The 13880-nt window shown below is 40.8% G+C and overlaps 1 protein-coding gene across 12 annotated transcripts in view; it reads right to left on the bottom strand.

The window, feature by feature from the left end:
• Window positions 1-2306: 2306 nt before the first annotated feature.
• The window catches only part of LOC118241386 (NACHT, LRR and PYD domains-containing protein 3-like), a 49070-nt gene continuing 37496 nt past the window's right edge, over window positions 2307-13880 (bottom strand). For 3 of the 12 annotated variants that reach the window (XM_081708709.1, XM_081708708.1, XM_081708710.1), the window contains 4 exons: window positions 8649-8822; window positions 7743-7916; window positions 3777-3823; window positions 2307-3699 (listed from right to left, as the gene is read on the bottom strand). In XM_081708709.1, coding sequence (XP_081564835.1) covers window positions 3164-3699; window positions 3777-3823; window positions 7743-7916; window positions 8649-8822 — 931 coding nt within the window. In that variant the 3' untranslated portion in view covers window positions 2307-3163. Of the gene's footprint in view, window positions 3700-3776; window positions 3824-5118; window positions 7917-8185; window positions 8316-8648; window positions 8823-13880 lie in introns of those variants that run through there. The other 9 variants (XR_014120278.1, XM_081708714.1, XR_014120277.1 and 6 more) reach the window with 9 other exon arrangements.

The raw sequence follows: 13880 nt of genomic DNA, 5'->3' as shown, positions 1-13880 counted from the left end.
ACTACACTTTTTAATTATTTTAACAGGTTCACAAAGACTCTTAGGAGCCAGGATTAGTAAAGCTGTAATTTTAATAATATATTAACTAATGGTGCATATCCTCTGAATTCCTGAATTGGTCACCATTAATTCTGAAATTGTAACATACATATTTACATTAACATTTAAGGTGTTTAGCAGACTCTCTTATCCAGAGTGACTTTGTTGTGCATAACACAATAGCATATTTCATAAATGCAATTAAAACTTTTTTATTTTTTAATACGTTTTAATAAGTGCAAAACTAATGTTCAGGTAAGTGTATCTTCAGTCGGCGTATGAAGACAATGAGGGACTCTGGTGTTCAGACAACCAGAGAAACTTCACCACCTGTAGGGCTACAACAAGGAGTCTTGATGCTTGTCTTCCAGGCCTCTTAAAGGATGGAGGTTAAGCAGGTTGCACCTGAAGCTCAGTGAGTTCTAGGCACAGGTTGGGTTTCACCATTGTAAGGCTCGTGACATGACAGCAACTGGTTATGGCTACAGCAAAGTTTTACACGAGCGGACAGAGGTACCAGGGCATTCTTATATCTTATAAAGTGTAGGCAAGAAAACCTGTAGACTGTGAATATTACAGCAGGACATGTACAGTCCCAAGATGCCTCAAAGACATGTAGACTGTAAATATTACAGCAGGGCATGTCCTCAAAGACAGTGCCCACAAAGAGGGTTTATTGTAAAACATGTTAAAAGAAGGCAAGAGGTAAGGAAACATCTCTTGTTATTCTAGGAAATACGACCTACCACCTAAAGCCCCTGGAGCCCCAACTCCAAGCCCTACACACAGTAACCTAACAACATTCTGAACATTTACTTTAACTAAATGCAGTTCCATTGTTCCTGCACGTATGCAATGGCACAATTCATTATCTAATAAAGAATAGCACTTAAAAACCCAATTAAGCATAACATCTGACTTCCTGATCTGTTCATGATCAGATAATTATGAAGTGAGAGCTTAGATACATCTTATAAATGATTACTAATATATTAATTCATGATGAATAACACTAACTCATTAGTTCATGATTAGTTCATTATGAATTGCAAGCATATAAAAGCTCTACATACTATTGTTATTATAAAGTGTTTCCCTTAAACGCTTCACACCCTCTCCATTAGCCATTAGACCCCTGACACTGAAATGACCCCTGATACTGAAATGACCCCTGATACTTTGCACATTATAGCTTCCAAATATACACACCCTCGTACCTGGACATACCTAATAATCTAGTTTCTCTGTCTGCCGAGGCTCATCTACCCCTGATGTCATGATGTTACTGAGCCTCATCATCTGCCATGGCTCCTCCCACCACTCCCTGATGCCCCCTGCTATAGCCCACCACACCTCCACCCCACACAGCTACTTCTCTGTTGCCCTTGATGGACGTTCTCTTGAGGGATGGGTTTCATACACATGCACACCATCAGGACAAGACTAGGACCTCTAGAACATTAGACTAGACATTAACTTTTTCATTTTTTTGTTATTTTTCTCCTAAAATTATTTTTGTGGTGACCATTGTTGGCCAGAGGAGGATGGTGCCCCTTTTGAGTCTTGGTTCCTCTCAAGGGTTCTTTCTCATGCTCTAGGGAGTTTTTCCTCACCACTGTCACCCTTGTCTTGCTCACTGGGGGCTTTGGACGCTGACATTTGTAAACCTGCTTTGTGACATCTGTTGTAAAAAGCGCTATATAAATATGTTTGCAGTTCTCTGCTTCTAGAATTATATATGTATGTGTATTGCACGTGTGTGTATTTGTATTGTGTGTGTCTATTGTGAGGGATTTCTAATCATTCCTACATGGTATAGAACTGAATCCTTCAGGATTAGTCAGGCCACAGCCTGTATAAGTCAACACTGGCTCCACCTGCTCCTGTTGGCTCCTGTCGTCTGAAGTTCACCCGTGTTACACCACTACTGTGTTTCCTTCACTGGCTTCCAGATGTAAAAACCCCAATGTTCACTTAAAAAGCCAAGAATGGAGCAGCTCCTCCCTACGTGATGACACTGGTCAAAGCCCAGCCCCAACCTCAAATACACCTTCCTTCAAGTCTCATGGAAGACAAGCATCAAGACTCTTCCCTGACCATGTCCCAGATGGAGGGACGAACACTGTCTTCAAACGCAGACTGAAGACTCATTTACTTGTGGAGTATTTAAGAGTATTTATTTGTGGAGTATTTTTGACCACTAATACTGCACTTATGGAAATATCATTGTAATACTCCAGTGGTAAAGACACATGGCTACACTCCAACTGGATACAAAAGAAAAGGTTTTTATTGGCTCCCAGTGCTCCAGCGCAAAAGAAAAAACACATCCCATCAAAAACATACAAAAATGTTCAAAAAAAGGAAAGTTTAGCATTTACAAGGATAAAAGTCCAGCAATCATAAATTCTCCAATATCAATCAACTTCAAAACCTCAAAGATTTCCATTAGAAACTTAAATATGGAAAAACAGCAAATGAGGTGATGTCACTTCCTGTCTTTGGGCAGGCATATTCCCCATAAAAGTCCCCTTTAACACACTACGGTTTCTTTTCCCTCCAAAACAACATGGAAGTCTCTCCACAAAAATAATCACAGGTATGTTATTTTTCTCTTAATCTACTTTTGTCTTACCTACTTCAATCAAATATACAGACTTTTCTGGCTAGATAAACATTATACTTAAACTCTAGTAACATATTATAAGAATAATATTTCATCTCAAATATTTACAATACATTTCTATAATACATTTCACTCATACTGTGTACAACATCTGTATCTGTATCACTCCAACACTCAGAAAACAAAATGAAAAACCTTTCAGTTTCCAAAGATTTCCACCTTTAATGTGTAGATTTGTACAGAGTTTAACACAGTGAGGTTATGATTCCACAGCATGTGTAACTTGTAGAACAGTATTTATGTCATATGTACAGAAGTCAACTGCAGCTCAGTCCTTTATTGGAGCATCATTTATTGTGTGTGTGAGTGTGTTTGTGTGAGTGTGTTTGTGTGTGTGTGTGTGTGTGTATTTTATACTCAGCAGGCATGTGTGTATTATGATGTTCACCAGTTGTGTGTTTGCCTGCAGACTCAGGTGTTCCTCCAGGACACAGGAGGCTATTCTACCTCACACACACACACTGAGGAGTCAGAATAAACCCAAAACCCTGCATAGAGGGGCTCAGTGAATGTGGAGTGGAGTGTGTGTAAGTGTGTGAGTGTGTGTGTGTGAGAGGAGACACTGTAGAAGGACAGAGTGCCGGCGGGCCAGTCCAGATACACTCCTACTCTGTTGGAGCTGGAGGGGGCAGAGATGGCAGTTCTCTTCTTATTGTGCCAGACAGTGTAACTGTTATCAGAGCAGATCAGACTCCAGGACTTTATATTACATCCAAACCCACAGTCACTACTGAGTCCTTTCCTCCTGATTCCTTTATATGTCAGTGCTATACCAGCCCTCTCACTCCACTCAACCTCCCAGTAACAGCGTCTAGTCAGACTCTCTCTGCACAGAACCTGCTTACAGACATCAAATCTCTCTGGATGATCAGGATACGACTGCTGCTCCCACACACATGTCACCTTTCTGTTCCTCTCAGATAGAGAGAGATGTGTGTGTGCTGTGTTTGGGTCCAGTGTGAGGTCACACGCATCTGCACACAAGAAGACACATTAGAGGAGAGATCACAAATACTGTGTGTGTGTGTGAGTGTGTACATTTAGTTCTTACATTTTCTTAGTCCTGGTTTGATTCTGATCTCCCCTGCGTGCTCCACCCTAAAGAAACACACACACACACACACACACAAACACAAACAGACAATAGTTCTGTCTCACACACAGATAATAGTTCTGTCGCTCTCTTTCTCTGTCTCACACACATATAATTGTTCTGTCTCTCTCTCTCTGTCTCTCACAAAGATACTAGTTCTCTCTATCTTTCACATACACACAGATAATAGTTCTGTCGCTCTCTCTCTGTCTCACACATAATAGTTCTGTCTCTCTCTCTCTCTCTCTGTGTGTGTCTCACACAGATAATAGTTCTGTCTCTCTCTCTCTGTCTCATACACACAGATAATAGTTCTGTCTCTCTCTGTCTCATACACAGATAATAGTTCTCTTTCTCTCTGTCTCTCACACAAGTAATAGTTCTCTCTTTCTCTGTCTCACACAGATAATAGTTCTGTCTCTCTCTGGCTCACACACAGATAATAGTTCTGTCTTTCTCTCTCACACACAGATAATAGTTCTGTCTCTCTCTGTCACTCACAGATAGTAGGTCTGTCTCTCTCTCTCTGTCTCACACAGATAATAGTTCTGTCTCTCTCTCTGTCTCACACACATAATAGTTCTGTCTCTCTCTCTCTCTCTGTGTGTCTCACACAGACAATAGTTCTGTCTCTCTCTCTCTCTCTCTCTCTCACACAGAAAATTTCTGTCTCTTTCCCTCAGACACACAGATAATAGTTCTGTCTCTCTCTTTCTCAGATAATAGTTCTGTCTCTCTCTCTCACAGATAATAGTTCTGTCTCTCTCACACACAGATAATAGTTCTGTCTCTCTCTCTGTCTCATACACAGATAATAGTTCTGTCTCTCTCTCTGTCTCACACACACAGATAATAGTTCTCTCTCTCTTTCTCTCACACAGATAATAGTTCTGTCTCTCTCTCTGTGTATCACACAGATAATAGTTCTGTCTCTCTCTCTATGGCTCACACAGATAATAGTTCTGTCTCTCTCTCTTTCTCTCACACACACACAGAGATAATAGTTCTGTCTCTCTCTCTCGCTCACACACAGAGATAATAGTTCTGTCTCTCTCTCTCTCGCTCACACACAGATAATAGTTCTGTCTGTCTCTCTGTCTCACGCACAGATAATAGTTCTGTCTCTCTCTCTTTCTCTCACACACACAGAGATAATAGTTCTGTCTCTCTCTCTCTCGCTCACACACAGATAATAGTTCTGTCTGTCTCTCTGTCTCACGCACAGATAATAGTTCTGTCTCTCTCTGTCTCACGCACAGATAATAGTTCTGTCTCTCTCTGTCTCACGCACAGATAATAGTTCTGTCTCTCTCTGTCTCACGCACAGATAATAGTTCTGTCTCTCTCTGTCTCACGCACAGATAATAGTTCTCTCTCTCTCTCTCTCTCTCTCTCTCGCTCTCGCTCACTCTCTCTCTCTCTCACACACTCACATGCGCGCGCCCATGCACAGGCATAGGTTTCTCTCTATCTGACACAAATACCCACAGAGCCTTTTCCTACAAACCTCCCACACTATGGAATAACCTTACTGTAAATGTTTGAGGATTTCCATATTTAAGGCTGAAAACATCTACTTATTAACTACTTCCCATCTTAGGTAAAGGTGTAGATCTGGGGGTCCATGGGCATTGGGAGTTCTGGTAAACTGGGATGTGATGATGATGTCACTTCACCTCTCTTTTGTCTCTCTAGTGAGTTGACTGAGAGCGGTGGAGTGTTGATCATGCCTGTGGTTCCTTTTAGCTGTGCTGCCACAGCTACATCTGCCAGAGTCCATCTTTGCACATCATAGTTCCCTAATTTACACACCCTCTACCTGGACATGTCTAATAATCTAGTCTCTCTGTCTGCTGAGGTTCACCTGCCCCTGATGTTGTGATGTTACTTTCTCAGCTGCCATGGCTCCTCCCACCACCCCCTGATGCCCCCTGCCGTAGACCCCCACACCTCCACCCCACACAGCTACTTCTCTGTTGCCCTTCATGGACGATCTCATACAGGAAGAGTTTCGGTCATGTGCACACCGTCGGGACCAGATTAGGACTTCTAGAAAACCAGACTAGACATTAATTGCTCATTGTTCCATTTTTCTTTATGTATTTCTCTCCATCTTACTACTTATTCTGCTCCTTATTGTCTATATTCTTACTACTGTAATGTCTGTTATTGGCCAGAGGACCCCCACCAGTCAGCACTGACATCCACACGTCTCTCACACATCTGGAGGACATGGACAGTTATGTTTCAGTGCTGTTCACTGACTACAGCTCAGTATTCAACACAGTCACCCCAACCAAACTGACAAACACTCCTCACCATCGGACTCACACCCTCCTTCTGTAAATGGGGGCTGAACTTTCTAACAGACAGAATCAGTCAGTCAGAACTGGCAGTGTACATCCAGCACATGGATTGAGAACACTGGGACCCCGCAGGACTGTGTGCCCACCCAGTATAACACCAGCATCATCAAACTGGTTTGACTGATCACTGGATGAGACAGCATACAGGAGGGAGGTGACAGACATGGTGACATGGTGTCATGACAACAATCTCTCCATGAATGCAGACAAGACCAAGAAGATGATTGTTGACCCAAGGAAGAAGGAGAAGCAGCAGTACACACCACTACAGAAAGGAGAGATGGAGGTGGAGAGGGTGAACTCCTTCACCTTCCTGGAGTTCACATCAGTGAGGACCTCACCTGGACCTACAACACACACCACATTAGTGAAGACCTCACCTGGACCTACAACACACAACACATCAGTGAGGACCTCACCTGGACCTACAACACACCCCACATCAGTGAGGACCTCACCTGGACCTACAACACACAACACATCAGTGAGGACCTCACCTGGACCTACAACACACCCCACATCAGTGAGGACCTCACCTGGACCTACAACACACAACACATCAGTGAGGACCTCACCAGGACCTACAACACACAACACATCAGTGAGGACCTCACCTGGACCTACAACAAACAACACATCAGTGAGGACCTCACCTGGACCTACAACACACAACACATCAGTGAGGACCTCACCTGGACCTACAACACAAAACATCAGTGAGGACCTCACCTGGACCTATAACACACACCAGATCATAAAGAAATCCCAACAGTATCTGCTGTGTCCTCTGTTTATGTATGATACACAACATGACCTTCAGGTTAACACTCTCCTGACATCAGAACTCTGAAAATGTTCAGCTCTTGTTCACAGTTTTATTGACGTCGTGAGGAAACGTGAAACTGAATCACATGAAAGACAATCAACAACACACCAGCCACAACACGTACCGACACACACAACACACAATACACCAAACTTCACAGAGAATAACATTATCCGCCAAATAATGATCTATGATTACAAATAACAATAAAATAAACTAAACACAACCACGATGTTTTCAAAAGGTATGAGATGTATGCAGACACAACTGGATTAGCACAGATACAATAACTACAATAACTATAATAACTCCAATAACTAACTATAATAACTAGAACTCTTGGAGTTGTTCTCTCTCACTCTGCGATCGCTACACCCATGAACCGACTCACTGCTACTGACACCCTGTGGTTCTTAAATGAATTACAACTAACCTCAAAAAATGGAACAAAGTTTCTAAACTGACAGAGCAGCATCTGTACTTCCTGAGGAGGCTGAGGAAATGTAGCATGTCAACTAAAACTCAGCAGTTCCTACAGGAGAACGATAGAGAGCGAACTCACCAGCCACGACAGTGTGATATGGGAACGGCACTACTCAGGAATGGAAGACTCAGTTTTCATTATTTTCTCATTCTCACTCTTTCATAAACACACAGACACCAGCACAGAAACACATACACACAGACACACACACACATATACATGTAAGCACACACTATAACGTTCCATACCTGAGAGTGTCCAGTCTGCAGTGGGGATCCTCCAGTCTAGCAGAGAGCAGCTTCACTCCTGACTCTCCTGGGTGGTTGTACGTCAAGTCCACTTCTTTCAGGTGGGAGGGGTTTGACCTCAGAGCTGAAGCCAGAGAAGAACAGCCTTCCTCTGTGACCAAACAACCAGACAGTCTGCAGAAAGGAGGGAAAAAGGTAGAAAGACAGAGAGTGAGATGCACTTCCAGACCAGCCTGCATGGGGCAGCTAGAGAGTGTGCTAACTGTAGTGGAGGTTCCTCCACTCTCATCTCCAAGATGGTGTCCTCCATGGCAGATGGCTTTGTTCACTCTTCTCCAGATCGCTGCTGTCTGTGTTTATTTTAGCTCTTATTTTTATTCCTGCCTTTCAGAAGTCTAGTGCACTATTAACCTACATCAGAAGAACCCTAAAGCTGGACTTACACTGTGTGATTTCAGTGGTCTTATAAGACTGATACATGTCAGACTGTATGAGATGATGCAAGTAAAATCTTGGCAGAATTCTACATCTTGCTGTGATAACAGGAGTAATATCATTGTCACATTTCTGGACCTGTGAATCAGAGAAAACTATTTAATTACATGTTTAATACAGAGACAGGACCAGTGACAATGCAGAGATAAAGTCTAAGAATCCTAAGCGATGCATACATATATACATGGGGGGGGGGGGGGGGTTGTTTATGCCATTAAAACAAGTATAAACAAGAGTCCTGTAATCTAGGAGTCTTTTCTTTAGGAAGAAGGTGATTCCTGCTCTATTAGTAGAGAAATTGAATTCTAGCACAAAGATGTGGCCAAATTATTATTTCCAGTGAATTTCACTAGAAAGCTCATCTTATTTTTAGATACAAGAAGAATATTTATTGACTATAACAAATCTCACCTGAGTATCTCCAGTTTACAGTGTGAACTCTTCAGTCCAGCAGAGAGCTGCTCCACTCCTGAATTGTTCAGGTCATTGGTACTAAGGTCCAGTTCCCTCAAGAGGGAGTTTGGCAGTTGCAAAGATGATGCCAGATTTTCACAAGTGTTTTCCCCAAGATTAGAGATAGCTAGACTGCAAGTAGACACAACAGACATTACAATATACTCTACAGTAGATACAACAGATATCACAATATACCCTACAGTAGATACAACAAATATTACAATATACTCTACAGCAGATACAACAGACATTACAATATAGTCTACAGTAGATATTACAATGTACATTATAGTAGATACAATAGATGTTACAACATGCTCCATAGTATATACTATAGTGGAATTGTTTTTGCATTATGGGAAATTTCTGAGAAATAGATATCCAAAATCATCATATTGTAAATGAGTACATGAATTCACCTAATGGTAGTATGACTTTAATATGGGATTATTAAACTTCCACGTGCTGTCCAGACAGCAGAGTCCCTTGCAGTCTTCAAACGCCGACTGAAGACCCATCTGTTTGTGGAATATTTAAATGACCACTGATCCTGCTCCTATGTTGACTAACTGAAACTCTAGTATTTATTGTAGGGTGTTTATTACTCTGATGCTGACTGCTCCTATGTTGACTAACTCTAGTACTTATTGTTTATTACTGATGTTGACTGCTCCTGTGTTGACTAACTCTAGTACTTGTTTATTACTCTGATGTTGACTGCTCCTATGTTGACAAACTCTAGTACTTATTGTTTATTACTGATGTTGACTGCTCCTGTGTTGACTAACTCTAGTACTTATTGTTTACTACTCTGATGTTGACTGCTCCTGTTGACTAACTCTAGTACTTGTTTATTGCACTGATTGTCTGTTATAGAGCTTATATGTATTTTGTACTTCTAGGCATTAGCACTGATCCCTGTATTTCAACAGTATTCTAGTTCATTGGTATCTTGGACTGTAACCTACTTTACTGGCTAGGATCTGTTCTATGAGGAAATGACAAAGTAATTTTCTAAGTCGCGCTGGACAATAGCGTTTTCCAAATGGCGTAAATGTACATATAAATGTACTCTTATGTGGTCATGGAACTGTCTTGGCTTTATGGGACATTTCTGAGAAATAGATATCCAAAATCAGCCTAAATTAAATGAGTACATGAATTCACCTAAATGTATTGATTTTAATATGGGTTTATGAAAAAATAATACAGTGAAATTTGTCCAAACTGTGCTGATAGCCAAGGTACACTACTCATATGTGGTAAGTGCACATGTTCTGGCATTATGAGAAATAACTGAGAAACAAATATCCATATTCAGCCTTTACGAAATGAATACAAATTCACCTGAAAGGTAGTACAAATTTAATATGGCTTTATGAAAAAATATTAGTGAAATCTGTCCAAACTTACTCTGCTAATAGCCAAGGGCTCCTACTCTAATGTGGTAGTAGAACTTTCTTGGCATTATGGGAAATTTCTGAGAAATAGATATCCAAATTCAGTTTATAGAAAATTAGTGCATGATTTCACCTAAAGGTAGTTTGACTTTAATATGGATTTATGAAGATATTGTACAGTGACATGTGCCCAAACTTACTCTGCTAATAGTCAAGGGCTCCTACTCACATGAGGTAGTGGAACTGTTTTTACATTATGTTAAAATTCAGAAAAATATGTAATCATACTTTCTGAATTAAATGGGCATGTAAACATCATTACAAATACAGACTTCAATATAGATTTATTAAAAACTGGTGCAGTAGAATCTTTTCAAACTTGATCTGGTGATATCCAAGGGCCACCACTCAACTGGCAGTGGAATATTTCAGCCCTGGAGTTCCGCTGCCCTGCACATTTGCCACATTTCACTAGTGATAATCCATTTCAGCTGGCAGTCAAGATCTAGAATAAACTTTTGAGAAGCATGATGTAGAAAAAGCAGTTTCCACAATGCTTATTAAGCTGTGTAAATATATTACCAATTGTGTTTAATCTAATCATACAGTTAAACTAGTTCAATTAAGTAAACTGTATTTTGTACTTTTAAATGTAGTAAACGGGCATGTCCATCAAAGCTCTTAAAAATACGCAAGTGTTTCTCCTTGGTATGGGAGCGTTCGTTTGCGGTGAGCAGCGAAATACCATAAATCGCGAATATATGCGCATAGCAATTTAAAAGCGTGACATCACCGTGAATCGATAAAGCGCGGATAGCTTGACCGTGGTTGTAACCTAGTGACCACCTGTAACCTAGTAACCACGTTTAAATGTGTTTAAACTGATGTAGGGGACATGACTGATTAATACACAGCTGTACTTCATGAACACCAGATGTTATAAATCACATCCCCGTCAAATCTCCCGTCACACCCTCACCCTCCTGCTCTCAACTACGTGAAGATCCAACCGCATTTCTCCTCAAGACTGTAGCTCGATTGTTGCAACGACAAGACTTCCAATCTTGCTTATTGACGGTTTGGTCAAATTGTTGAGACTGTTAGCTGGTTAGATATCTGTGCTGAACAGTAAACAACTAAACAAATCAACATAGCTAGACTTTCTTTGCTAACATTACCTAGTTAGCTGTTAGCCATGAATGACGATCAGAGATTCAGTGAAAAACTCACACAGGCTTTGTCTGTCTGTCTTAGTCCATCTACTTTTACTTTTTGTCTGTCCCTTTCTGGTATTTTCCTTTTCTCTTGGAAATCACCATAGCAGCAAATATCCTCCAATTCCAGTTTGAGATTTTCTGTCATTTTCATGATCCACTACAGTTCTCTTCACCTCAGTAAGTTAAAACAGCTCCTCTGATGCTATTGGCCACTGTAATGACGTTATTCAATATTCTGCCGCCCCGGCCGTCCTACCACATATGTGATTGGATAAAATTACTGTCACTCAAATTGAGAACCTTGTCACTCATATTCCTGTTACTGCTGGATACAAGTGCTTCTTGGATATTCATGTTATTACTACCTTTTTTTTTTTTTTTCAAATGGTACAATTTAAAAAATTTGTGGTGTTTTTATTGTACCTTTTGACATTTTTTAATATGTCAACTTAGACTTCGTAAAAACACAAGGGCAACAATCACAAGGTTATTACTGTATTTCTAGACCAAATTTTTATGCTGTTCCAGTGAGGAACACATTCTATCAGTGGTGGTCACGCAAAGATAAAAGTTCTGCCTCTTTCGCTCTCTCTCCCCCTCTCTCTCTCACACACACAAATAATAGTTCTGTCTCTCTCACACACAGTAGTTCTGTGTCTCTCTCTCTTACACACACACACACACACACACACACACACACACACACACACACAAGTTTCAGTTGAGGTGAAGCATTATAAACAGTAAATGAAACATACATTCTTGTGTCAATCTGCATAATAAATTTCAAACAGTAGTTATATTTGTCCTGATCTAAACAGTGTGAGCTCTGGTTTACTGTCTGGCAAATAATTTTAGCACCAAATGTCCAGCTGAGGCCTGCAGAACATATTTAGTGGGGGGACAGATGGGACCAGTGAACATCTTGTGGTGCCACACTAAAATGCCCTTACAGCACAGAGGAATTTCAGGGTACACAAGTTCATACAGTGGTAAAACCACTATTATAGTTTATAATAAACTACATTCTGCTGAATTCCTGCTGATTATGACATTCACATTAAGTAAGTCAGGGAATCATTAATTAACCCATAAGATTACAATTTGAATGAATCATCACCAATAAATCAAGGGTGTGGGTTACATAAACATAAATATTATTACCTGAGAAAGGTTTCATTTCTTTCCAGCACTTAATATTTTATATCACTTACAAGTATCTTCCATTCTTTGATTCATCCCCTCGAAAAAGGTTTACAAGATTACAAAAATTATGTGATTATAATGTGATTATAATTCTACGTGTGGTTTCTCAGTGTATCTGAATTATGTAGTATCAAATGATGAATTATGGGTACAGGAATATCTGATCTAAAGTTCTGATGTAATTACAAAACACCACACATGCTATGCACCACACACACACACACACACACACACACACACACACACACACACACAATATAGCTACTTCACATAACTAATTTATTAATCACTAAAATCAACCATTTACATTAACACAAAAAAACAAATAAACAAGTCAGCAGAGCTGTGGGGCTACAGTGAGAGTGGACACAGCTGACACTACAGCAGACCTGTGGGGCTACAGTGAGAGTGGACAAAGCTGACACTACAGCAGACCTGTGGGGCTACAGTGAGAGTGGACACAGCTGACACTACAGCAGACCTGTGGGGCTACAGTGAGAGTGGACACAGCTGACACTACAGCAGAGCTGTGGGGCTACAGTGAGAGTGGACACAGCTGACACTACAGCAGACCTGTGGAGCTACAGTGAGAGTGGACACAGCCGACACTACAGCAGACCTGTGGGGCTACAGTGAGAGTGGACACAGCTGGCTCCTCTGTCTCTGTCTGCTGTGTCCACTCTCTTCCATGTCCTCCTCCTGGACACTTTCACCATCAAGTTCTTCTGTCCTTTCTCTCTCCTGCTGTCTTCTTACTAAAGAAGGTTGCCATGGCAATAGCATTACTCTTTCTCTTCATCTTGGTTGTTTTCTGCCTCTCTATACTAACTGTAAACGAACAAGCAGGAGTATTTTATATTCTAGCCAGTCCCTTAGATTTAAGGAATCTAACATTAGCCTCATTAGCTTTGTTACAGTACATCAGGCACCCAGTGACACACACACACACACACACACACACTTCACTCCTTCTCTCCTCCTAATCTCCTGATTACTGATTACTGTGTCTTGTTTGTATTTCTTTCTCTTTTGTAATTAAGTCCACAGGTTCACTCGTCCAGTGCTGAACATTGTTCCTCACTACTGTGTTCAGATGTCCTGAGTTTACTGTCAGCTGTCTGCTCAGTTTCTCTCTCTGCTGACTCCACGTCTTCTACCATCACTGTTCTATTTTTGTTTGATGTCTCTGGCTTGATGAAAAAATTAGCAGCCAACATTTACTCCTAAGTCAAGCTAGTATGATGTTAGCATGAGGTATCTAGGTGTAGTAACCAACAATATACTGTAACTTGGCAAGCTTAAGGTTACTAATATTAGCCAGCTACATGTTTCATAAAAACACCCGTGGAGAGAGATCACAGGTT

This window comes from Electrophorus electricus, unplaced genomic scaffold, assembly GCF_041902795.1.
Source record: "Electrophorus electricus isolate QZ-2024a unplaced genomic scaffold, ASM4190279v1 Scaffold111, whole genome shotgun sequence".
NCBI classification, from domain to species: Eukaryota; Metazoa; Chordata; class Actinopteri; order Gymnotiformes; family Gymnotidae; genus Electrophorus; species Electrophorus electricus.
The sequence above is the reverse complement of the archived record's forward strand: the minus strand, read 5'-3'. Positions and strand labels throughout refer to the sequence as shown.